Here is an 18,809-nt window from a genome sequence, read left to right as displayed (position 1 = left end):
ATTTTACCTCGAAGCCCCTCAGCCAAGTCTCTTACGAAGATGTTAAATAGGATCGGGCCCAAGACCGAGCCCTGCGGCACTCCGCTGATCATCTCCGTTGTATCGAAGAGGGTACCGTTTACCACTACCCTCTGAAGTCTACCTCTAAGCCAGTCCCTAACCCATGCGGTTAATGTTTCACCCAGTCCCATCTAACCCATCTTGCTCAATAACCTGCGGTGTGGGACACTATCAAATGCTTTGCTTAAGTCTCCTCGTTCAGGATCGTATGCAACTGGCGTTTGATTAGTGTTTCCATAAGTTTACTCACTATCGATGTGAGACTCACCGGTCTATAATTCTCAGCCTCCGTCCTGCATCCCTTTTTGTGGAGTGGAATGACGTTAGCCATTTTCCAATCCAACGGGACTCTTCCTGTACTTAGGGAAAGATTGAAGAGCGCGGATAATGGTTCCGCCAGGACGTCATTCAACTCCCTGAGCACCCAAGACCTCACTAATCTGCATTTTAATAATAATAAATTCTATTTTTATGTTGCAGTACCTCTGAGTTCTATGCGGTTTACAATAATGAAAAGCTGGACAACACAGCGACAGTACACTTGTAGCATTAAAATTTGTTATAACATTAGATGAATTTATCAAAAAGATAACTTTTAACATTTTTCCCATAAAAGTTTGCTAGGAATTAGAAGCCACAATCAAACCACTTAATGTTTTACTCCATTTGCCAGCTTGGAAAGATAAGAGTTGCTTCAAGAAATCTTGTATACATGCATCTTTTTAAGGATGGAAGAGAGAAAAAAAGAACAGTCACATGTACGGCATTCATTACCTGAAAGTCTGAAAATGTTTCAACATGTAACATGGTGTATTTCCAAATAGAGTCTTATAACTAATACAAGCAAATTTGAAAAGTATTTGCGCTTCAACAGGAAGCCGATGTTCAGATTTCATCGTTATATATCAGATGAACCGCCATATTCTGGACAACTCTCATCTTCCTAATAGTTTTCTTATAGGAGCCCAAACAGACAATATTACAATAATCTAGTAGGCCCAAAACCAGAGATTGCACCCTTGTACAACAGATTCTAGTTCATCTCTGCCATATTGTGGTGTTCAATGAACAATGGTAAGTGATCCGATGCCCAAAAACAAATTTGGCATCATAAGCGTGAGTAGAACATGGCAGTTGAAAACAGAAAACAGATGGTCTCTATGGCATTGCACATAAAGCTTATATTTAATTTTCCTAATACTATTTTTAGCATCAGCTTCTTAGGTAATTATACAATTACTAAATTATTCTGGCCTGATCCAACTGCCTGCTCTGTTAACCTTTCATGTCAAGAGGACACACGTTTCATTTCCAGGTCAAAGGGCAGTGTATGGTAACAGCAATTAGATGAATGGATCAGAACTACAGTTTAAATGAATCACTGTTTTCAAATGGTTTTAATTGTGACAAACTGAGCTTTTTGGAACTATAAAATCTCAACATTTAAGGAACATGCTTTCTGTAACTAGAAAGCATTAACACTATTCCACAATAAACTTGTTCAGATCTACACATTTCTATATTATTAGACTACTATTACAACTAGTATCCATTTAAAGCTATGTAAACAGGCAATGGGGTGGGGTGGGGGGGAACTCGTGAAAGCAACTTGCTCAGGACACAAATCGCAGAAATGGAACCACATGACTGACAAACTCCCAAATACACATAAATTACCCAAGACTAACTCCCTTATTAATTTGTATGCGAGTCTGGTTATTTTCAAGTAAACAATTGTGGCAGTCCAAATAAAACAGTTGGTACCTTCACTTGCAACTCTGTTCCTATCAACAGTATTTTAATTAGAGGTCTGTAATAATATAAATTATATGTATCTGAGGGTGCCTTCTCTACAAGTTATCAGGGAAAAATGCTCGAGTACCTGAATAAATTCATGTGACAGCAGTGGTGATATTGATTTTTCAAAGCAACACATGTGATCTAACATGACGCAGCTAAGTATACTCTTTTGTATCAATGAAATTTGTGACAATTTTTACATTGGAGACGGTGTCATGAACTAGTAGTACTATGATTTCATATTTATGAAGTTTTTGAAATATTCTTCACAGCATAAGTAGTGTTATGAACTTCACATCAGTGCTATAAACTTTATATCGGTGCCATGAACTTTATACTAGTGCTATGAACTTTACAATGGTGCTATGAATTTTCAACTCATGATATTTTTTGATGAGCTTCTCACAACATAAGTAATGCTATGAAATTCATATTCATGAACTGTATTTTTATCGATTGATGTTTTTTTACACATTTTTCACTTTCACATGAATTCTTCTTATCAATATTTGGATTAATGACTTTTTTAATATTTAAGATTCATAATAGTAATTTATATAACATGGGATTTTTAAGTATCACATTTTGAACCTTTCCTTAGCACTCGCACTTTAACCACTTTTTGTATATTTTGTGGTTCTTGGGAGTTTAACGTCATCCTTAGAGTTTTCATTTTTTACTCTTTATTATATACTTTTTTCATTATTGCTTTATTATTATTTTTCATTATTTTATATTTTGTCCTCCTCCTTCTTGGTAAAGTTAATAAGGCACTGTTCCATTTATCATTTTTTATTTACACTGTTTGAGTGTTAACCTTTATATGGACTATATGATGTATGGAGCAAACCTCATTAAGTTTGGTGCTAGACATCCATGAAGGCACTGTCCAAGCCTATAGTCCCTCGTTCATGCATAAAGGCTCATACTGATGTTCATTATTCAAAAACATTCAAAAAAAATTTTATATTTAACTTTAAGCCTACACTTTTCCTACAAGGGAGAGGACTGTTTAGTCCATTCATTATTTTGATTGTTTTGGACTTTATTGGCTATTGCAGTCTTTTGGATTTTGTTTTTTGAGCTGATAGTGGTAAATTCATGTAAACCATTCTGAGCACCCCTAGGAGAATGATATTGAAAACTGAATCAATATAATTAGTGTGAAAAGCTTCAGCCTCTGATAACCAGAGCTGGTATTGTGACATCATATTGCCTCAGTCCACCAATGCCTAAGAGCCAACCTCATCAGTGATGTCACAATGGCTCGATTCTCCTGCACTTGGCTGACTTTTACTACATTTTGATTTCTAGTATGGCTAAGTGGTTAAAGCTACAGCCTCAGCACCCTACGGTTGTGTGTTCAAACCCACACTGCTCCTTATGACCCTGGGCAAGTGACTTAATCCCCCCTTTGCCCCAAGTACATTAGATAGATTGTGAGCCCGCCAGGACAGACAGGGAAAAATTCTTGAGTGCCTGAATAAATTCATGTAAACTGTTCTGAGCTCCCCTAGGAGAACGGTATTGAAAACGGAAATAAATACACCCTCCTTTTTACAAAACTGCATAAAAGGATTTTAGTGCCAGCCAGCGTGTTGAATGCTCTATGTTGCTCTGATGGTCATAGAGTTATGAGTGTTGGAGCAGCGAACAGCATTGAGCAAGCCGGCTGGCACTAAAATCCTCTTTTGTGGTTTTGTAAAAAAAAAGGGGGGGGGGGGGGAGAGAAACAAATTTTTATTGTTTTCTGTTAAGTTTAATAATGAGATTTCAAAAAAGTATGAAAGCAACCTTCAACATTTTTACTTTGAGTAATCAATTTTCCACATGGATTATGTAAACCTGGCCTAAAATTTTCATTCGCAGGAAGTTTAGAATTAAGTCACTTTGAAAATGTCCCTCTTGTTCAACGATCAACACAAAACTCATTTGACAACAGAGCTGGAAAGAGCAGAGGAGAGGGAAGGACAGAAAAAAGAGGGACAGTCTGAGCCTGGGGTAGGTACACAGAGATGATGAAAAAAATGCAGATAAAAAAAGACTTAGCTACGCCTAATTGCAAATTATACTTAATGGCTGTTGTAATCACAGAGAGACATACGGGATTTTTACCTGAGTATAAGCACTGAATATGTGACTCTGTACTTCATCCATTGAATCCAATCCATAGGCCACCGTTCCAAGATGAAGACGTTTGAAGACCATTTCATTCTGGGTTAGAGTCCCTGCCCGATACATATTAATTTAAAAAAAAGATTGATTTGCAGATAAAGGTTACCTCTGCTTCTTTCACAGTCCCAATAAAGGGGACTTTACCTCATTTAACACCCCCCCTTTACTAAAGCACAATAGCGGTTATTAGCGCAGGGAGCTGCGCTAAATGCACCGTACTGCTCCCGCCACTCAGAGTTCCTATGAGCATCAGGAGCAACGCAGCTCTCTGCACTACTAACCGCTATCGCAGTTTAGTAAAAGGGGGGTTAATCTAGTCACCAACGTAGGTCTTCACACCCTTTCACCCTACAATGGAATCACAGCAACCATGGTCAAGAAAGTGGAAAAAGCTTAAAAAAATTTGATGGTCGTCCTTGTGAAGTGGCTCTTGATACAACATTCTGCATAGACATGCGTGATCTAAATTCAAGATTTCCTGTAAGTGCAATTTACTATTGCAAAATCCCCTTCCCTCACACAAATGGTATAACACCAAGAGAATACTACATCCCATGGTACTATGAGAAAAACTCTTTCAGATCTCTTTCCTGGTACACTTACTGCATTAAAAATAAAATACTCTTTAAATTTCTATTAAGATATGCTTCACGAGGTATGCAAAACTCCAGGAATAGGCCTAAAACTTTTAAATCACTACAAATGTCACCCAACACACTGGAGTAAGAATGTGCTTCCATCCCCTTAGTATTTCATCATATATACTCAATGGATACTAAGGTGAATTCATCCCACTCTGTTCCCCATTTCAGGTGATCATGATTCTGGGCAACACGCATAAGGACAGGAAAAAGGCAAAGGAGACATCTTTCCAACCATGCACAGACTTTATTCTTAAAAATGGTCCCAACAAGGATCCAAGTTTCGGCGTGTCTAAACGCCTTCCTTAGAGGACACTGGATCAAGCAAATAAAATGAGAAGAGTAACTTGCTAAAACAGATAGGCAGCAAAACAGCGCTGGAACACAAAACACGTCATTTTCCAGCACTGTTTTTGCTGGTTTTCCAAGTTAGTCTTGTTATTTCATTTGCTTGATCCAGTGACCCCCCCCTGAGGAAGGCATTTAGACATGCCGAAACGTGGATCCTTGTTGGGACCATTTTTAAGAATAAAGTCTTTGCTTGGTTGGAAAGACGTCTCCTTTGCCTTTTTCCTGTCCTTATCCCGGATTAGATCTATTCAACCACAAATGGCTTCAATTTGGGTTTCCCTTCACTTAAAGGAAAGGGAGGGGAATTTTCATTAGCCTTTCCTCACCCTCAACCTGGTCCTCCAGCCACAAGAATTGCCCACCCCTAATCTAGGACTATGCAAACATACATTAAGACAAATAAGTCTTTCACGACACAAACAAGTGTTGCTCAGACTCATGTTTTAAGGTATTATGGAATTGTCTTCCTCCGGCATACCTGTTTTATCTGTTAATAAATAGGAAATCCTCCCCAGCTGTTCTGGGATGGTACTCGCTCGGACCACCGTTCCTGGAATTTTGGAATCTTTTCGGATCATCAAGCTGTAGACAATCTTTCCCATGTCCAAGTTCACACGCAGACTGGAAAAGGTAGAATGCAGGAGTGAGAGCATGTTTTTAGAAAGACAACACAATGACAAGAAAAGTATTGGCACCATAAGTTTTTGCAAGTCAGGGAGCTTCCAAAGTATATCATCAATATCATATCTATGTTATATGAATGTTTTCTACTACTGTTAAATTAGATTTATATACCTCATACTATTTCGATAGCCTGGGCATCAGGTGATCCCAAAGATGGATCTACAAACAACGGCTCAGATAAACGGGAGGATCATGCTGAAATTGAAAGTGACAGAGAAAGAGCGCAAAATGAAACAAAAAGAGTTATAAAGACTGAAAAATCCAAGAAGGCAACACAAAGGGAGCTCAAATGTATGTATACGAATGCCAGAAGCTTATCAAACAAAATGGGGGAACTGGAAGCACTAGCAAGACGAGAAGAACTAGATATCATTGGAATAACCGAAACTTGGTGGAATGAAGAGAATGAATGGGACACAGTACTGCAGGGATACAAACTATACAGAAGAGATAGAATGGGCAAAGAGGGGGATGTATTGCCCTGTATGTCCATGAAGGAGTAGAGTCCATCAGAGAAGGGAAGACAGAAGGAAAGGAAAAACTGGAGTCTCTCTGGATAAAGATTCTAAGACAGACCAGAGCAGACACAAAAATTGGCCTCTACTATCGACCCCCAGCACAGACAGAAGAAACAGACACAGCAATGATAGAGGAAATCAACCATGAATGTAGAACAGGTAGTGTAACAATCATGGGAGACTTCAACTTTCCAGGGATAAACTGGAACCTAGGAACCTCAAATTGCAGCAGGGAAACAAAGTTCCTGGAAATAATAGGAGACTGCTTCCTGGAATAACTGGTGGGAGAACCGACAAGAGGAACCGCAACCTTGCACTTAGTCCTAAATGGCTTAACTTGAAGGACAACAGACGTGGAAGTCACGGTCCCGCTGGGGACGAGCGATCACAACATAATCAATTTTAAAATTGGCATCGCGACGGAGAAACGAACCAAGACCCAAACCACTACTTTTAACTTCAAAAAAGGGAACTATGACAGCATGAGAGCCATGGTAAAAAAACGACTCAAGAAAATGACAGCCGAAATCAAAATGGTCGACCAAGTATGGTCCCTACTAAAGAATACCATCACTGAAGCGCAGATTCTCTACATTCCGCAGATATCCAAACGAAGGAAAAATAAGAACAAAGGAGAACCAGCTTGGCTAACTAAAGGGGTGAAGGATGTGGTAAGGGAAAAGAAGAACTCGTTTAAAAAATGGAATCGCGAACGAACGGAGGCCTGGAACAGTCACAAGGTCGACCAGAAGAAGTGTCACAAGGTGGTAAGAGATGCCAAAAAGGCCTATGAGGAAAAGATAGCGCAAGAAGCCCAAAAACTTCAAACCCTTTTTTAGATACATAAAAGGGAAAAAACCAGCACAGGAGGCAGTGGGCCTTCTCGATGACCAAGGAATAAAAGGGTGCATCAAGGAAGACAAACGGATTGCGGATAGGCTAAATTCATTCTTCGCATCTGTCTTTACCGAGGAGGACACTGCATCAATGCCCGAACCAGGGAAAGTATTAAAGGGAGAAATTGAGGATAGCCTCATCACAGTGGATGTGGACTTGGACATGATATACTATCAGATCGATAGACTAAGAAGTGACAAGTCCCCTGGACTGGATGGAATTCACCCGAGAGTGCTAAAGGAACTTAAGGTAGAAATCTGAGAGCTTTTACAAATCCTAGCTAACTTGTCAATTAAAACTGGACGAATACCAGACGACTGGAAGATAGCCAATGTCATTCCAATCTTCAAAAAAGGATCGAGAGGAGAACCGGGCAACTATAGACCTGTGAGTCTTACGTCGGTTCCTGGAAAGATGGTTGAAGCATTAATTAAGGATAGCATAGTGCAACACCTGGAGAATCACGATCTGATGAGAGCTAGTCAACACGGCTTCAGGAAGGGGGAGTCATGTCTGAAGAATTTACTTCAATTTTTTGAGAAGGTGAACAAACAAATCTATAGCGGAGACCCGGTGGATATAATATACTTGGACTTCCAGAAGGCGTTCGACAAGGTTCCACATGCTAGGCTTCTGAGGAAACTACAAAGCCATGGGATTGAAGGGGATATACTAAGATGGATAGGAAATTGGCTGGAGAACAAATTGCAGAGGATAGGCATAAATGGGAAGTTCTCGGACTGGGAAAAGGTGACAAGCGGTGTGCCTCAGGGCTCAGTTCTCGGACCAATATTATTCAACATATTCATAAATGACCTGGAGGAGGAAACAACGAGCAATATAATCAAGTTCGCAGATGACACGAAACTATGTCGATCAGTTGGATCACAAAAGGACATTGAAGAACTCCAGAGAGATCCTGAACCAGCTAGAGAAATGGGCGGAAAAGTGACAGATGAAGTTTAATATAGACAAATGCAAAGTGATGCATCTGGGTATGAAAAACAAGGAACATGATTATAAAATGTTAGGTGTGACATTCGGCAAGAGCGAACAAGAAAGGGATCTGGGGGTACTGATAGACAGGACCCTGAAGCCATCGGCACAATGCGCAGCGGTGGCAAAAAAGGCGAACAGGATGTTGGGCATGATAAAGAAGGGTATTACGACTCGATCAGCGGACGTCATAATGTCGCTTTACAGAGCAATGGTCAGACCACATCTGGAGTACTGTGTCCAACACTGGTCTCCTTACCTAAAGAAGGATATAACCCTGCTGGAGAGGGTGCAGAGGCAAGCCACAAAGCTAGTAAAAGGTATGGGAAATTTGAGCTACAAAGACCACCTCAGAAAACTAAGCTTGTTCACCCTTGAGAAGAGAAGACTGAGAGGGGATATGATAGAGACTTTTAAAATACTAAAAGGTTTTGACAAAATAGAGCAAGAAGCATCATTATTGACATTGTCAAATGTGACTCGGACGAGAGGTCATAGACTGAAATTGAGGGGCGACAGGCCCAGTACAAATGTCAGAAAGTTCTGTTTTACACAGCGAGTGGTGGACGCTTGGAATGCTCTCCAGGAGGAGGCAGTGACAGAAACCTCCATTATGGGATTCAAGTGCAAGTTGGATGCACACCTCCTTGCAAATCACATTGAGGGATACGGGAAAATAAGGTCTTCATCAGGGAACACCTAAGTCTTCATCAGGGAACACCTAGATTGGCCTCCGCGTGTGCGGGTCACTGGACTAGATGGACTAAAGAACTGATTCGGTGAAGGTATTTCTTATGTTCCTATGGGCAACTCAGCATTTAACGACGAAACATCTGCATCGAACACACTATTCATCTTATTTGCCAAGAAAGTGACATAAGCCTCTACATCAAGGCCACGGTTAATTTTAGGATCATCACCACCATCAATCAAATATCTTACACACATCCATCAAGTATCGTACACACAGATTTTGAGTGTCCTTGTTTCTGCAGGGTTTTTACTTCACAAAGTGCTTCAAAATGAAAGAAGTCCGAGTCACTGGTTCCTAGGTAGTAACTGAATTTTAACTGTGTGTATCCCAAAGAGCGACTAAGATGGTTAAGGGGCTGGAGGAGTTGCCGTACAGTGAAAGATTAGAGAAACTGGGCCTTTTCTCCCTCAAACAAAGGAGATTGAGAGGGGACATGATCGAAACATTCAAAATGCTGAAGGGAATAGACTTAGTAATAATAATAACAACAACTTTATTTTTGTATACCGCCATACCCAGGGAGTTCTAGGCGGTTTACATCAGTTAATCCAAAGTTACAAACAATGAGGTCTTTGAAGTTAACATGATAGGAAGGAGCAAGTCCTTGAAGTTAACAAGATTAGGAATGTACAATAAGGTGCAAGTCATTGAAGTTAACAAGTTAGGAATGTAAAAAGAAGAAGTAGGTGGAGATTCCAGATCATTGGTGGGAGGGGTGAGAGAAGTAGAAGAAGGTGTGTTAAGGGTTCTATCCGTGAAATAAGTGTGTTTTGAGTTGTTTTCTGAAGTCGAGGTAGGTGGGGGCATAGAGCATAATTTGGGCTAGCCAAGGGTTAAGTTTGGCCGCCTGGAAGGAGAAGGTTTTGTCAAGGAACCTTTTGAAATGGCATAATTTTAGGGAGGGGAAGGCAAACAGATGAATCCTGCGGGAGTTTTATTGCTGTAATTTAAATTGAAGTGAGGGTTGAGGTAACTTGGGGATATACCAAATACTGTTTTGTAGCAGAAGCAAGCGAACTTGAATATGACTCTGGATTCGAATGGTGACCAATGCTATTTATGGCAGAAGGGGGTGACGTGTTCCCATTTGTTCAAGCCAAATATAAGGCGGACGGCTGTGTTCTAAATCAATTTTAGTCTCCTGATGGTTTTCTTCGTGGGTCCTAAGTAAATGATGTTGCAATAATCCAGGATGCTGAGAATGGAGGATTGTACTATCAAGCGAAATGAGGTGTCGTCGAAGTATTTTTTTTATGGTGTGGAGTTTCCAGAGCACCGAGATGCTTTTCCTGACTGTAAGATCCGTGTGTTTCTCAAGGGATAGATGTTTGTCTAAGGTGACTCCCAGTACTTTTAAGGTTTGTTCTAGGGGGAAATACGATCCATTCACTTGTATTGTGGTGTCTTTGATTTTGTCGTTGGGGGTAGCTAGGAAGAATTTAGTTTTATCAGAGTTTAATTTTAATCTATAGGATAACATCCAGAGTTCTATCTGATTAAGTAAGCTTGATAGCGAGTTAAGCAACTCTGGTGTGAAACTGGTTAGTGGGATGACTATTGTAATGTCGTCTGCATAGATGAAGAATTTGAGCTTGAGGCTTTACAGGAGGTTTTCCAAGGAGATGAGATAGACATTAAACTGGGTGGGAGACAGGGGGGAGCCCTGTGGAACCCCACAGGAGTTGTCCCAGCTATAGGAGAAAGTGTTGTTCTTAAACACCCTGTTTGATCTATTTCTTAGGAACCTGTGGAACCAGTTGAGAACCTGGCCTGCGATGCCGATGTAAGCAAGGCAGTCTAGGAGAATAGTGTGGTCAACTAGGTCGAATGCGCTGCTCAGGTCGAGTTGCAAGATCAGGGCACTAGAGCCCTGGCTAAAGAGACCGTGCAGGTGATCGAGTAGAGAGGCTATAATGGTTTCAGTGCTGTGGTCTGAGCGAAAGCCCGATTGGTTATTGTGTAAGATATTGAATTTTTCTAGGTATGTGGCGAGTTCTGCATTTACCACCCCTTCTGCTATTTTGGTGATTAGTGGGATGCTAGCGATGGGTCTGTAATTGGACGGGGCGTTGGATGGTTCTTTTGTGTTTTTTATAATTGGAGTTATCATGATATGGCCTTGCTCTACTGGGAAATTTCCTGTGGAGAGTAAAAAGTTCACCCATGCCAACATATTGGCTTTGAAGTGGGTCGAGGCAGTTTTCATGACATTTGGGGGGCAAGTGTCCAGTCTGCAATAGGAGTTGGTATATTTATTGTAGTATTTGCTAAAGGTTAGCCAGTCTATGGTTGTGAATTGGTTCCAATTTAGGTCAGTTCTGGACCCTAGGTCAGATTTAGATATGTCTGCGTCTAGGAGAATTGGAAAATACCCGTGGGGATTGACCGGGGCAGTTATCGATGATTTTAATTTTTGTATCTTGGAGTTAAAGAAATCTGCTAGGGTGTTAGCAGTTAATGTGGATTCTTCACGGATGTCGGTGAGTGTCTCAAGGTTGTAGAAGTCGTTGACCAGTTTAAAAAGGTTTCTACTGTTAATTGAAACGTTTCCAATTTTTTGGGCATAGAGTTTTTTGCGTTTTTCCTTGGTGAGGTTTTTGTAGTTTTTTAGTTTTGATCTCCAAGCAGCTCTGTGCTCCTGGGTTCCAGATTTAATCCATAGTCTTTCTGATTTTCTTAAGTCCCTTTTTAGCAGTAGCAGCTCTGAATCAAACCATCCCTATAGGTTTGAGGTTCTTATTCTGCGGGTTTTTATGGGGGCTATTTCATTCAGAATATTTGTGCTGTCATTAATCCAGGAGGACATAAGTTGATCTGTTTCTTCGTTTTGGTTTGCATTGATCTCATAGTGGGACCAGAATTCTACCGGGTCGATCTTACCTCTAGTAGTGTGAGTTTTATTGTTTCTTGTTTTGTTGTTTTTGTTGGATATTTGTCAATAGTAAAGTTACATAGTCTGTGGTCAGACCATAGGGAGTCTGTCCAGTTATCTTGTTTCCAGCAGAATTTGGGGTTAGTTGGTTCTTTGGAGGAGAATGTCACCAGGTCTAACTGATGGCCTCTTTGATGGTGTTGACCGGAGAGGGTTTGAAGTAGCCTAGTTGGGAAATAAGCAACCAAAAGTCAGATATTTCTGGTTGGTCTATTTGCTCTAGGTGAATGTTGATATCCCTACATAATAAGTTGTATGGACTTGCTAATGAATTAGTTAGTAAAAATTCAGCAAAGTCCTCTTTGGCTAAGTTCCATTTTTTTTGGTGGGACATAAAACAAAGTAGTTGTTAGAGAGGCGGTTAGGGACTTTGAGGTTAGTGAGAGTGATAATATTTCTAAGTTGGGAGAAGATTTGGTGTTGAGTACGGCGCAGTTTAGGTGGTCTCTAAAGATCATAGCTAGTCCTCCTCCTCTTCCCCAGGTTCTGGCTAGGGATAGAATCTTGAAGCCTGTAGTAGATAAGGACAGGTTATTCACCCTCTCCAAGGTAGGGAGAACGAGAGGGCACTCTCTAAAATTGAAAGGGGATAGATACCGTACAAACGTAAGGAAGTTCTTCTTCACCCAGAGAGTGGTAGAAAACTGGAACACTTCTGGAGTCTGTCATAGGAGAAAATACCCTCCAGGGATTCAAGACAAAGTTAGACAAGTTCCTGCTGAACCGGAACGTGCTCAGGTAGGGCTAGTCTCAGGGCGCTGGCCTTTGACCAGAGGGCCGCCACGTGAGCGGACTGCTGGGCATGATGGACCACTGGTCTGACCCAGCGGCGGCAATTCTTATGTTCTTATGAAGAGAATGTGCTTTAAAACTGTATTTCATTTATTCAGAATGCTACATGGCAAAAATGTTTAGTCGCATTTCTTTGGTTTCAGAGTTAAGAAAAAAAAATTTTGATACACAACCATCAGTAGACAAACAGGGCCAGATTTACTAAAGAGTCTGTCCCAATTCCCACAGTTTTTAACTTTGCATACTATTTTTTTAAAAATTTATAATTTCAAATAAAATACACAAGAATCCACTTGTTGCAGAAAAACGGAAGATCATTTAAACAGCAAGAAAAACAATTAGTATAACCAAAAAGCAAAAAACACTGTATATAGAAGAACTGAAGAAGGGAAAACCCTTATTCAGTATTTAGAAAAATATTGAATTCCCTTCTTAGACCTTAATTAACAATAGCGAGAAACAAGAAATAAATGAGACAAGGAGGTCTCCATTAATTAAACAAATTACACAATAAATCTGAGGCAAAAGCTTAACGTGACACACCGCCCAATTTTCTATAGCACTTTTATATTATTTTTTTCTACCAAGGAAAATTGAACAGTTGGAGAATTATAACAGGCATCTTAATTTGCATATACTGAGTTTTCCTAAACTTGCTTTCATCACACCAATTGAAACCTTTAAGAAATACTTGAGAGAGAATTTGAAATTCTCATCTGAACTTTTGCCACCAGTAAATAAATATATTACCTGCCTAGGAATTTGGAAAAGTTGCCTCCTAATCAAATGGATATTCCCCAATCAATCGACTTAAACAATTTAACAGGTATACTAGAAAGCTCCCAAGAAGAAATTGAATACCGCGGAACTTTGATGATTTCCTTAGTGTTTGAATAGGACTTGAACGCAATTATGAAAGCTTATTTTCAATTCTCTCAGAATTTTTTCATGGGTCAAAAAATCTGGATATACCCAGATGTAACAAAAACTACTCAAGATCGTAAGAAGTTGTTCTTAGCTATGCAAGAAGAAATATTAAAAATGGGAGCTACATTCCCTACTTAGTTACCCCTGTAAATGTTTTAAGATATGCTGGGACCAAGTATGTCTTTTTTGTACCAGAACAGCTTCGACACTTCTTGGACATGAAGAAAATTATTAATTTGCATACTATTTTTTGTGTATAACTCTATTAGTTTTCAATTATTAACAGTGCAATACAGTGAATTTAAACATAAACGAATCAAACAAAAAGCACTATAAATATGCAAATATTTCTAAAAACAAACACTTTCACTCCCCTCCTTCCCTTAACTAATGAAAATAGAACCACATGTCTAATTTCAATAAATTAGATACAATGAATAATAATGACATCTCCCTCCCTCCCACCCTGGATGCGTAAGGAGGTCAGAAAAAAAGAAAAAAGTGCATGACAACTATTGTGACTCAATAAATGATGTCAATGGGCTCCACACCCTTTCAAATGCACTACTATATCCTCAAATTTCAGCATTCATTCTCTCATATTTGTAGCTAGAACATAAGTTTGCCCACCAGAAAGTATAATTAAGTTGATCATAACTCTTCCAATTGCATGTTATCATCTGGATGGCTATTTCCGTCATTATTAAAAAAAACTGGCTTTTATAGCGATCCAAAGAAGGTTTAACATGTAATTGAGTACCACAAATTATGGCTTCATAAGTCAGTGGTATCGATGACCCAAGTACTACATTGATTTGTCCCCATATCGACTTCCAAAAATTAAGTATCAATGGACATTAGAATATCAGATGATCCAAAGTCCCTATATCAAGATGACAATGCCAGCATCTATTAGATTTAGAACTGTCTAACTTTTGCAAACGAACTGGGGTTCAAAAAATCCTATGTAACAAGAAAAACCAACTTTGTCTCATAGATGATGACGCTGTACATTTCAACCTCCAAGTCCAAATTTGTGGCCATTGAGATGCAGAAATATACTGCTTTATCTCCATGCTCCAAATATCTCCAAGACTATTTTTTGGTTTTTTATTCAGAAATTAATGTATACCATAGAACAATGGTTCCCAACCCTGTCCAGTCGGGTTTTCAGGCTAGCCCTAATGAATATGCATGGAGCAGATTTGCATGCCTGTCACTTCCATTATATGCAAATCTCTCTCATGCATATTCATTAGAGCATTGGCCTAGTGGTCCTCCAGGATAAGGTTGGGAACCAGTGTCCTAGAAGATCTGTTTGGAAGCATAGGATCCACAAGCTATAATAAGTTTTTAAGTTTTGCCAATCAGGGAACCCACTTAACCCACTTATCAATTAACTTTGCATACTAATTGGCTTATACTTTTCCCAGCATCTTTAGCACTACTCTCCACATGGACATGCTGATGTGTCCAGAAAGCTAACACCTATACTATGTTGCCCTTCAGAGGTGTAAATAATAATAATATTAAAAACAGCTGGCACTTTTTGTCAGCAAGCACTGACTCTACATCTAGAGCAGGGGTGTCAAAGTCCCTCCTCGAGGGCCGCAATCCAGTCGGGTTTTCAGGATTTCCCCAGTGAATATGCATGAGATCTATTAGCATACAACGAAAGCAGTGCATGCAAATAGATCTCATGCGTATTCATTGGGGGAAATCCTGAAAATCCGACTGGATTGCGGCCCTCGAGGAGGGACTTTGGACACCCCTGATCTAGAGCCTGCATTGTGTTTCCTTCAATTGGACTGCAAAGAAGTTAAAACATCAAATCACTGTTGATGGAACACCTAACTCAGAGCAGGCAAACCTGGTGCTTGCGAACCATAACCTGGTGGGGTTTTCACAATTTCACAATGAATAGGCATGATACATATTTGCATACGCTGCCTACATTGAATGCCATTTGCATTGTAGAAATCCTGAAGACCCAGCTGGATTGCAATCCTTCAGAGCTGCTAGCAAAGACCCCATCCTCTGTACAGTTAAAAGGTGAATTAAATGGGAGTGGCCTAGTGAAGTGGGTTCCCTAATGAATATGCATGAGATAGATTTGCATGCCTGCTACCTACTTAATAGGCAAATCTCGCTCATGCATATTCATTAGGGATATCTCAAAAACCCGACTGTCTGGGGGTCTCCCAGGACAGGTTTAAGAACTACTGTTAAGTGACTTGGCCAGGGTCACAAGGAGCTGACGTGGGAATCAAACTCACCACCTCAGGTGCTGAGGTCATGAGATTGACTCCCACTGCAGCTCCTTGCGACTCTGGGCAAGACACTTAACACTTCATTGCCCCAGGCATAAAATAAGTACCCGTCTAAAATATGTAAACCGCTTTGATTGTAACCAAGCAGAAAAGGTGGTACCGTATATACTCGAATATAAGTCATGATTCCCATTTTTCCCCCCAAAAAGGAGGAAAAAATGGTTGACTTGAATATAAATCGGGCAGCTTAATATTCAAGTGCCCTGCCCTGCCAGGATCTGCACCCAGGACCCCCTCCCTTCCCTGTCAGGCTGTGCACCCAGCCCCCTTCCCTCCAACCCCTGTCAGGCTCTGCACCCAGCCCCTCCCTGCCAGGCTCGCCACCCTGTGCCCCCCTCCCTGCCCATCGTACATCCTCTGCCACTGGAATCCCTGGTAGTCCAGAGGTGTAGCGGGCAGGAGCAAGCTTTCCGCGCTCCTGCCCCACTGCTAACCCGGTCGGTCGCTGCTGCGAGTTCCGGCTCCAGCCGCCGAGCAGTACCAAGGACGAGCACACTTTGGCACTGCTGCTTGATGCTAAACGGCTTTCTGAATGGCTCCCATGAATTCTCAGGGGTGCAGAGCCTGGTGGCCCGGCGGAGGCCTGCAATAAGTCTGGGAGGGGATTGGGTGGGCGCTGGGCTGAATATAAACCGGGACCCCCCCATTTTTGGGCCAATTTTTGGGCCCCCCAAAAATCCAGTTTATATTCGAGTATATACGGTATATCAAATCCCATTTCCTTTACCCTAAACGCAGAGACATGAAGTCAGGTCATGTAGGCGTCATCCACATTGGAGAGGAGCGACTGCTATCTCCTGCTCACCTGATAGGTATGATATTAGAGAAGAGGAGGAGGAAGCGGATGATCTGGAGGTACCAGCGCCCTGCGAAATGCTGAAGAGCCACCATAACCAGCGAGACTATAATCAAAGCACTGAACAGGATTTTTGTCAGACAGTTCACTTCCAAATCAAACAGGCCAATCTAGGAGAGAGAAAAATAATAATTTAAAAAAATACTTAGAAAAGCCAAGCCAAAGAGCTGTGTTTAGAAAACATGCTACGAAACACATGGAACAAACGCTGCAAAAGAAGGTATTCGCACTGCGAGATGTGTTCTAGTCTTGAAAGCAAGCCCACAGCTCATCTGTATTCAGTGTCCAATAAGCTGTTGTTCACAGAGACACGGGCAAATGTCTAACTTGGTTCACCACAACTGTTTTCCGATAGGCCAAGCCAGGTCGCCACCTAGAACCTTTTTGGGAACTTGCTCTCTTTTTCTCTTTGCCGTTGGAATGGAATGTGGTGCCCCCTGCTGGCTCTGACTTAGACATTTTGTCAGAAAATCTTAACTGGGCGACCAGAACTAAAACCAGAGGAGGCTACCAAGGCCAGATATAGCCCAGCACTGAGGCCCTGATTCTCCAAAAGTGTGTCCCGATTTTAGGCAGCTGTAGACGTCCTACAGCTGTCAAATCAGCCAATCGGGATGCACGTTTTTTTTAAAAAAATGCTCCCCAGGCAGGCCTCCCGGGAGAGGCATCCTATACTAAACGCCGATTCTGTAACCGGCGTCTTTAGAGAATCAGGTTAAATTAGACGCGGCCGCTATACTTATGGCAGCAAGGGATCTCCCTGCTGCAATATGTATAGCGGCCGCGTTTGTTGCGGCCGCCTGTCCCATCACTGACAGGAGAATGCCTAACTCCTCCTGTCGGAACCCCGAGCCCCCTCCCCCCCAAACTCGTAATCGCCGACAGGAGGATGCCCAACTCCTCCTATTGGAACCCCGGACCCCCCTCCCTCCCAAACTCATAATCGCCGACAGGAGGATGCCCAACTCCTCCTGTCGGAACCCCGGACCCCCCTCCCCCCCAAACTCGTAATCGCCGACAGGAGGATGCCCAACTCCTCCTGCCGGAAAGCCCAACGACCCCCCGCCCCAACTAATCTCCCTCCCCCAACTAACCTTTCAATGTTGGTCAGCTGGACGGGTCTTGCTGCCGTCCAGCTGACGGGTCTGCCTCGTGGAAATGAGACGGCACGCCCCTTCCCGGCCCATCCCCGCTAAATCTAAGGCCTGATTGGCCCAGGCTAGGCACCTTGGCCAATCAGGCCTTAGGATTAGTGGGGATGGGCGGACCCGCTATGCCTAAGGCCTGATTGGTCCAGGCTTCTACAGCCTGGGCCAATCAGGCCTTAGATTTAGCGGGGATGGGCCGGGAAGGGGCGTGCCGTCTCATTTCCACGAGGCAGACCCGTCGGCTGGACGGCAGCAAGACCCGTCCAGCTGACCAACATTGAAAGGTTAGTTGGGGGAGGGAGATTAGTTGGGGTGGGGGGTCGTTGGGCTTTCCGGCAGGAGGAGTTGGGCATCCTCCTGTCGGCGATTACGAGTTTGGGGGGGGAGGGGGGTCCGGGGTTCCGACAGGAGGAGTTGGGCATCCTCCTGTCGGCGATTACGAGTTTGGGGGGGGAGGGGGTTCCGACAGGAGGAGTTGGGCATCCTCCTGTCAGCGATTACGAGTTTGGGGGGGGGAGGGGGTTCCGGGGTTCGGGGTTCCGACAGGAGGAGTTAGGCATCCTCCTGTCGGTGATGGGTCAGGCGGCCGCGGCCGCTATACTTTATTGCAGCAGGGAGATCCCTTGCCGCGATCAGTATAGCGGCCGCGTCTACTTACAATGTAGACCAGCATTTTGCTGGCCTACATTTTAAGCGTCTCTTCCTCTACTAGGGAGACGCGTAGGGCCGCCTAAGTTCGCCTAAGGCCTGTAGGCGAGCTTAGGCATCTTGCGGGTCTCCCTAGGCTCCCGGAGGCGCCTTCAGGCCTGCCTGGGGAGCATTTTTTTTTTAAAAACGTGCATCCTGATTGGCTGATTAGACAGCTGTAGGACGTCTACAGCTGCCTAAAATCGGGACGCACTTTTAGAGAATCAGGGCCTGAATATCCAATTCAGCCAGCAGCGACCA

General features: G+C 42.3%; 1 protein-coding gene across 3 annotated transcripts in view; it reads right to left on the bottom strand.

Annotated features, from left to right (window-relative positions):
* Positions 1 to 18,809, bottom strand: part of ATP9A (ATPase phospholipid transporting 9A (putative)) — a 175,085-nt gene that overhangs the window by 90,702 nt on the left and 65,574 nt on the right. For all 3 annotated transcript variants that reach the window (XM_033914695.1, XM_033914696.1, XM_033914694.1), the window contains exons 11-13: positions 16,663 to 16,823; positions 5,506 to 5,648; positions 3,976 to 4,088 (exon numbers count right to left, since the gene is read on the bottom strand). In XM_033914695.1, coding sequence (XP_033770586.1) covers positions 3,976 to 4,088; positions 5,506 to 5,648; positions 16,663 to 16,823 — 417 coding nt within the window. The remainder of the gene's footprint in view (positions 1 to 3,975; positions 4,089 to 5,505; positions 5,649 to 16,662; positions 16,824 to 18,809) is intronic.

The sequence above is a fragment of the Geotrypetes seraphini genome, chromosome 11 (genome assembly GCF_902459505.1).
Source record: "Geotrypetes seraphini chromosome 11, aGeoSer1.1, whole genome shotgun sequence".
Classification (NCBI taxonomy): Eukaryota; Metazoa; Chordata; class Amphibia; order Gymnophiona; family Dermophiidae; genus Geotrypetes; species Geotrypetes seraphini.
Note: the sequence above shows the minus strand (reverse complement) of the source record. Positions and strands in the feature narration are given on the sequence as shown.